Source organism: Barbus barbus (genome assembly GCF_936440315.1).
Source record: "Barbus barbus genome assembly, chromosome: 38".
Taxonomy (NCBI): domain Eukaryota; kingdom Metazoa; phylum Chordata; class Actinopteri; order Cypriniformes; family Cyprinidae; genus Barbus; species Barbus barbus.
In genome coordinates, this window is record NC_136716.1 from 15,143,716 (window position 1) to 15,151,677 (window position 7,962).

At 34.6% G+C, this 7,962-nt stretch overlaps 2 protein-coding genes across 2 annotated transcripts; one reads left to right on the plus strand and one right to left on the minus strand.

Moving 5' to 3' along the window:
• The first annotated feature begins 310 nt into the window (after window positions 1-310).
• LOC306857365 (GTP cyclohydrolase 1-like) lies at window positions 311-5,969 on the plus strand. The gene is made up of 6 exons (XM_079397278.1): window positions 311-786; window positions 1,621-1,730; window positions 3,736-3,791; window positions 4,086-4,117; window positions 4,818-4,902; window positions 5,156-5,969. The coding sequence occupies exons 1-6, from the start codon at window positions 480-482 to the stop codon at window positions 5,286-5,288; spliced, it is 723 nt and encodes a 240-aa protein (XP_079253404.1). The 5' UTR covers window positions 311-479; the 3' UTR covers window positions 5,289-5,969.
• Window positions 4,795-7,937, minus strand: LOC306857366 (cysteine-rich PDZ-binding protein). The gene is made up of 5 exons (XM_079397279.1): window positions 7,828-7,937; window positions 7,443-7,508; window positions 7,280-7,334; window positions 7,091-7,194; window positions 4,795-6,996 (listed from the first exon to the last, which is right to left on the minus strand). Exons 1-5 carry the CDS (start codon window positions 7,841-7,843, stop codon window positions 6,932-6,934), a joined length of 306 nt encoding a protein of 101 aa, XP_079253405.1. The 5' UTR covers window positions 7,844-7,937; the 3' UTR covers window positions 4,795-6,931.
• Window positions 7,938-7,962: the final 25 nt, after the last annotated feature.

Here is a 7,962-nt window from a genome sequence, read left to right on the forward strand (position 1 = left end):
TCTTTAAAACTTTCAAAGAATTTGACGAGTCTAATGCAGCTTATGGGGATCTAGCTTATGCGTGAGCACGTGAGGTCATATGCCCAGAAGTGTGACGCTCATTTGTGCCTTTACATTCAGACTAGCAAATCACGAATCAGTTTCCTCCGTTTGCATGACTGTAACGCATTATTCAATTACACCCCATAAAAAGGGTGTTGCATGTGTAAAACACAATAGAGCGCGTGCTCAGACTAAATACCGACGTGTTCAATTGGACACAGTGATAGTGGAGGGCTCCTATAAATGCCACGCTTAGTTGGAGAGACTTAGACTGCAACTGAATCTCAACTCAGAAGCACTACGACGATCAATAGCCTACCTGGGAACCGGAAATAATATAGGCTAAATCTGTTTGCCTTACGACTGTACTTTTAACTAAACAATAATAGCCTATTAAAAATTAATTCTCTTTTAATTAGTCATTTAAAGTACATTCAATGGAATACCAAAAGGCGGCAGAATTGAACGGGTTGTGCAATGGCAAAATTGTCACAGAGTATCTCTGCCGTAACGGCTTTAGCGAGCTGACAGTCGAGTCGAAAAAACTCGCAGTCCAGCACAAAAACGAGACATCCCGGAAAGAGGCAGAGGATGAGTCGCGGTTACCTGCTCTGGAGGCGGCGTACACAACCATCCTGCGAGGTCTGGGAGAAAACACGGACCGGCAGGGGCTCCTCAAAACCCCGCTCCGTGCTGCGAAGGCCATGCAGTTCCTGACCAAAGGCTACCACGAGACCATCTTCGGTAGGTATTAGGCTATTGTTATTATTATGCAGAAAATAATCACATTATACAGTTTCATATTTTGGAAATTACAAGTTAGTCAACAGAAATCAGTTTATCCTCCGGAGGTTACTATAGCAACACTTCCAGCAAGGATAGGCTTTTTTCTTTCTCTTTTGAGCTATTACTCTTTTTATACTCTAGTGTTTATTTCTTTATTATAGCTTTACAAAACACAAATACACCACAGAATATGAGATATACTACTTTTGTGCTTTGTTTAAAAAGTCTTTAAGATAGCAGACTGTGTATAAAGTTGTGTTGCCCGAGAAATATGTTATTTCTTTCTAATTTTACAAATATAGTTTCACTGTTTATTTTATTAACCCCTTCAGACCTGTTTTTTTTTATTTCTCGATAATTTTTACCTCATTACCAAACTGGTTTTATAAGTTACATTTATGGGTATAATTCTGATCACATCATTCTGATCCAGTCATTTGATCCAGTTTGGGCAGTCACATAATACTAAAAATGATTTTACCCATGGTGTGTTTGACAATTCTACTACGTTGGTGAGGTATTGTATAAATTAGCCTACTTATACGTCATTCTGGAATTGCTCAATTAGTCTGCAACAGATGCTGAAAGCACCAGCTTCAATAATCTGATTGGTGTGAAGGACTACTTACTCACACTTTCTTCTGAACTGACCTGATTTATGAGAAGGATTTTAATACCTATTGTTTTCAAAGTTCTTTTATAAACCCTTTCATATTTTTATTTTGTGTAAACCCCATCAAAATTATGTGTTAAGTAATTAACTTTTCTATATATGTTTTTCTTATTCCACAGATGTCCTTAATGATGCCATCTTTGATGAAGACCACGAGGAGCTAGTTATTGTGAAAGATATTGACATGTTTTCACTTTGTGAACATCATCTAGTACCATTTTTTGGCAAGGTATGTCTCAGTATCTGCTGATAAAGTCAATGAAAGATGCTTTTAGCCACTCAGTTTATGTTATGCTTTATGTTGCACTGCTAGGTAAGGCATGGGTTGTAAGCAGTGGTGGAAATGGGGGGGGGGGCGCGGGGGGACGGAGTCCGGGGAGTGAATTTCGAGGGGGGACGGCGTTTCATTTCCAACTGGTTAGATTTATTTGAAAATTAAAATGATTTCTATATTATATCCATTCAAAAGACTAGAAAAGCAATCCCAGTTCTGCATAAACCGTAGTGCAGTGCAGACTAAACAAAATGTAGCGGGATATTTGTGTCTATGGTTTGCTGGGCAATGTCGTCTTTGATTGGCCATCAAGAGCAGACTGCAGCCAATGGAAATGCTTCTCTATTGCTGCACATGCTGCTCCTCACAGCACAGATCGTGAAAGCAGACTGCAGTTTGTCATTCATTGTAACAAACAAAGTGTAGAAATAATAGATTCAGTTTGCAGTGTAGAGAGCTTCATTCACTAAAATAGAAGTTTGTGAGATCGCGATGAACTTAATGATTATAAAGAGTTTGCAAATGTGAAATTTAATTAATACAACAGATTTATACATTATTGATTTTATTCAAAAGTTAATATAAAGCGACTTACATTTTAGGAACACTTGTCTGATCTGTTGATAACTATTTTGTTGATGAAATAAAGTCACAGCTGAGCCACTGCGCATCTCCAAGCAAACAGCGCTGTTTCGATTACGAATGAATCTTTGTTTTTGAACAAATCTAGTGAGTCGAAGATTCTATGATCCATTCATAAAGAGAGTCACTTGCTTCATTCCGTAATGAATCAGCAGTTTGAACGAATCGATTAGATGAATGATTCAGTGACAGACAGTGACTTGCTGCCACCTACTGGGAGTTTCATTTTTAAAGTATCAATTTTAATTGTTTAATGTTTCTGTATTCAATCTCATAACATTGTTTTTATTAAATGTATTAATGCCACCTCTGAGTCTTGTTAAAAAGTCTGTAAATATTCCACATTTGTGCACTTCTGTTCCGTGCAAAGATTATTTAAGAAATGCTGATTTCAGGTCTTCCTGATTGTATCTTATTATTTTAAATGAATTTATTGTTTAATAATTTATTTATTTATTTATTTTTTACAAAAAGTTAATAAATCTAATTTTGGCACAACATATGACATACATTTAATAAAGATAAAAATGGCATTACAAAGGTTAAAAAAATACTTTGAGTCAAACATCATCTTATAATAGTAAGTTCAATTTCTGTCATTGATCAGAAGGTGTTCCTAATTTATTTATTTATTTTTTTAAGTAGAAGCACTAGTGCTCCTGAAAAGAAACGTAAGTGTAGAGTCCTTAAGAATGTAATGTTACCTTTTAAAACTAATTGAAAAGGTTTTTGCAAAGTGTAAACTATTAAATATAATCTACAAATCATGCAATACTGAACCGCTAAATAAGACGTGTTTTGAGGGCTTAGCTAATCAGGCCAATGAGAGACAATCATTCTAATATTTTATGAAATCATTAGTTCATTTCACTAATCAATGTTTTTTTGTTTGTTTTTTATTAAACACAAGAGGTCATTAATAATAATTATATTATAAGATGCACAAATTCAAACACAACGCATCTTTAATTTGGGCAGAATTGCAGGTGCCTGTCTTAATGTACAAGAAGGTTTAGAGAAAATATGACATAAGTTCTTAATAAATGTTTTCATAGATTATAAATGTTTTTATGATAAAATACATCCGAAAGGTAATCTAAAATTACCATTGTTACCCCCCCCCCCCCCCCCCAAGTTAGAGTCCCCCCAGTAAATATCGGCCATTTCCACCACTGGTTGTAAGGGAATCATTGACGCATACATTTGTCTGGGCCTGGGAGAGTGTTGCTTGCTGGGAGGTCAATGGGTTCTTTTCAATGAGCTGTAGTGCATAAGAAATCCATTTTTTTGTGAAGTTTTTATGTTAATTAATCTGCAGGTTCACATAGGATATCTGCCAAGTAAAAAGGTTGTTGGCCTCAGTAAGCTTGCGAGGTGAGTATACAACTTGCAAACACACACACACACACACACACACACAATTTAGTGTGCCAGTCTCAGACGGACGGTAAAGGGCCTTGTTCTCAGGTTCACAGATTCAATATTTATTGCTAATCTTATCACAAAATTGTCTAGAATGTTTACCATTTAAATATATAGTTCTATACAATATTTATTGTCATTATTTGGGAAGGAAATAGCTATTTATTGAATTGTTTTTTTGACAAGTGTTACATGTTTGGTGTTTTTTTTAACTTAAGTTTTAACTTAAGTTTTTGTCCTTCTTAGGATTGTTGAAATCTACAGTCGCAGACTTCAAGGTAACTATCACAACTGTCTTATTAGATATTTAAAAAGGGAGATAGACCAATATTAATGTTCAAAAAACAGGGTAGAATTATTTATATATTTTTAAGAAATTAATACTTTTATTCAGCAAGGATGCATAACATTGATCAAAAGTGACATTTGTAATGTTACAAAATATTTCCATTTCAAATAAATTTCCTTTATATTCATCAAAGAATCATAAAAAAGTATCATCATGGTCTCCACAAAAATATTAAGCAGCACAACTGTTTTCAACATTGATAATAGTAAAACATATTTATTGATCACCAAATCAGCATATTAGATTGATTTCTGAAGGATCTCTGCAAAATTATGCATTAGGAAAAAACATTACATTCTCCAATTTATTAAAATAGAAAACAATTTATTTGAATTGTAATATTTTACAATATTACTAGTTTTTATATTTGTTTTGAACAAAAAATGGTTTAAAATTAAAATAGGTTACAGTTTTTTTTTAAACATTTAAAATCTTACATACCCATAACTTTTTTAAACAGTAGAATTGCTAGTGTTACTTGTATAGTAACGTTATACATAGTCCTGTATAACATTTATTTTCGGCATTAGCATCTCTCAATCTTAGCTTCAGAATTTACAGCTGAATCCATGCTGCACCTCACATTTTTTGTTTCTTTTGTGTTTTGCTGTTAATTTTGTTTATTACAGTTCAAGAGCGCCTAACAAAGCAAATAGCAATGGCAATCTCTGAGGCCTTGCAGCCTGTCGGTGTGGCAGTTGTCATCGAGGCAGCGTAAGTATTTGAAATATAAAACACAATCATTTCATTAGATTATATCCTAGCCTTCTTTCTCATAAACCCATGTTTCTTAATACAGATCAATGCGATTAGATTTCATGTAACTTTAAAGCTCAGAATACAGTACAGTCATTCAGATGCTTCTTACAGTGGCTGTCATGGTTGATGAATTATTTCTACAATAATACGCATGAAAATTTGTATTTCAAATGTTATTTGTGGCCTGAATGGACGTTTGTTGTTGCAGTCACATGTGTATGGTCATGCGTGGAGTGCAGAAGATGAACAGTCGTACTGTGACCAGCACCATGCTGGGTGTGTTCAGAGAGGATCCAAAAGCTCGAGAGGAGTTCCTGGCCCTGACCAAAGGTGGACATTGATCATACTTCCTTCCCTACTCCAACTCCATCAGTGTGTTTACAACCAAACAGGTCAATGAATATTCTCTACATTTGAAACCCATGGTGCTAAGACAGTCTCCCTGAACCAGAGTTGTAGATTTTTCCACCAGCTACTGAGACTCAGCCTACCGCTGAAACTCAGGGGTCTTTACTGTTTGCATATAGAAAATGTGAACATCAAAGGATCAGTGTTTGATGAACTACTAGTTTTGAGCAAAAGCCTTTGAGAAACTAACACCGAATGGCCAAACATTCACACAGCTCCCTAAAAACTGACATTTCTATTATCTTACTTCTGTTATTAACAATTATTAAATTAACATATTGCCTCAGACACTTGTCTAACCTTGTGACTTTTTACAAAAAGAAGATACTAGAACTCATTTGTATATAACGTTAAAAGAATAAGATAAGCAAACATGATGAATATTTTATAGTTACATAAGTCAATGAAAGGTTTCTTGTGACATTACTGTGTGGCATAATTTATATATGGTTAGAAATAAACAATATTCCCATTAGGATATTGTCACTTTTTTACATAATATATAGAACTGAATTGTATAAGAAATCAAATGTCAACTATGCCAACTGCAACAATAAAGCACCATTATGAGATGGATTTGTCTTTGCTTTTTTATGCAAATAAATGATTTCTGCAAAATGTTGCCAATTTATTTGTCAATAAATATTTACAGATGTAAAAACAGTCTCACGTTGTAATAGGTGTCCCGGACAATTTTTAATTTAATTTATATTATACAGAATCTAAGTATTGCTATGCTGTGACTTCTCACACTTAAAATATGGGGAAAAAATACACGTACTGTAAGAGGACCCACAAAAGATACTCTCTAGAAACCCTATTATCATACAATTATGTGAGTCAAACAGAAATGAAATTCCAAATGATCACTAAAAAAAGGAAACAACAGATCTCCAGAAAACATCTGGAACAGTGTTGACAAAAAGAACATACGAAGTGAGGCAGAAAATACGAAATGGAAACTATAAACATCACTGTACACTGATCTTGTTGCTGTCTTACATTGATATGTCACTGTCTATTTGTTTCATATTTACATTAGATTATGAAATAGTGACACTACCTTGAAAACAGTAGAGGAAATATCACTTCAAACAAGATAGATATTCATATTTTTTTTCATTGTGGGAAGAGGTAACATTTAAAAGTCAAAGTCTAGACATTGGTAAGGTCTAATGGCTAAATAAGTAATAAAAGGACAATAAATTGCCATGAAGAGAACTTATTTTAATTAAATGGCCTAACCACTGTCTTCATGTTCAGTAGTGTAAAAAATGATCAATTATTTCCTTAAAAAAAAAAAAAGGTTCCAAAAGAAATTTTCAAAACATGTTTCCCAGCAAATGCACTCAAAGAAGGCATCTACATTGTCCAAACAGAACAAGCCGATATATTGCTCTAAGGTTGTTTAGTGAGAGAAAAATACCACTGACATAAACTAGTGCACTCCTTTTGCCGCCAACTAAACTCTTTTGTGAACTCAAGTGATCATTCTCAACACTTTGAAGAGTCAACACAGACATCCACAAACATCCCCTTCTCAGCTAAAGACGAATCTCCATCAACCAATAATAAATCAAACTGAGGTCTGTTTGTAGTTCTTGGTGTCAAGAACCTTCTTCCCACACATGGCACAAATTCCTGTAAAAGCAGAAAAAGTGGGGTGGTGAGAACATAATATAGATGTGTGACGGATCAAAAGAGCACCTAAGCGTTTCCTCACTATCCATCTCACCTTTTTTATAAGCACATCCCTGACAGTAATGTGAACCAGACTGATGGACAGAGCTTTTGCATATTCTGCATGTGGCAAATCCAGATTTCCCATAAGGATCAAACCTGTCAAAATAGTACACATATTATTACAACTTTCAAATCTAAATGTATTACAAGACTGTGAAGCATAAAATCCCATTCAACAAACCTGGCTTTTTTTGATGTCAGCATTTTATTTTCATTAAGCTTTCGACCACCACTCTCTGTAATATAGCGGTTTTCAGGTTAGTATTCAGTAATAACGAAGCACAAATACAAATAAATAAAAGGGCAATAGCCGTAAAACGTTATTTAATCTTTAAAACGATTACCTGTTGTGTTTCTAGCCCCATCTTTCCAGGTATCAGGTGTGATGACTCGCCCCAGCTTCTTCTCGCCTGCGGAGCCCATCAAAACACACGAAACGTTCATTCACAAAAGTCCCACAGCACACAAATTTCATGTTTGATTGACGTCCGAATACACCGCATACTAATGTTTAACATCGTCGAGATAATAATAATAATAAATTCAAAAACTACAAGCGACGTTTATATTTATAGCACGTTGTTTTGTTGTTTCTCTCGGTGATCTTGCTAGCGAGCAAAAGCTATTGAATTATTGCATACGAACAACAATATTAATGGCTTAGACATATTGGTGTAAAACAAATAACCCTTTGGTATATACAATATGATTTATAACGTAACTACTTACACTTCTCGCAAACCATCTTCAAACGTGTCAGAGAATCTTAGCTAACACGTCTAGACAGTTCTCTGTTGTTGTAAATACGAAGCTAGAAACACTGCTTAGTCTAGAGACGTGTTTTGATAGGTTGTCAAAATAAAA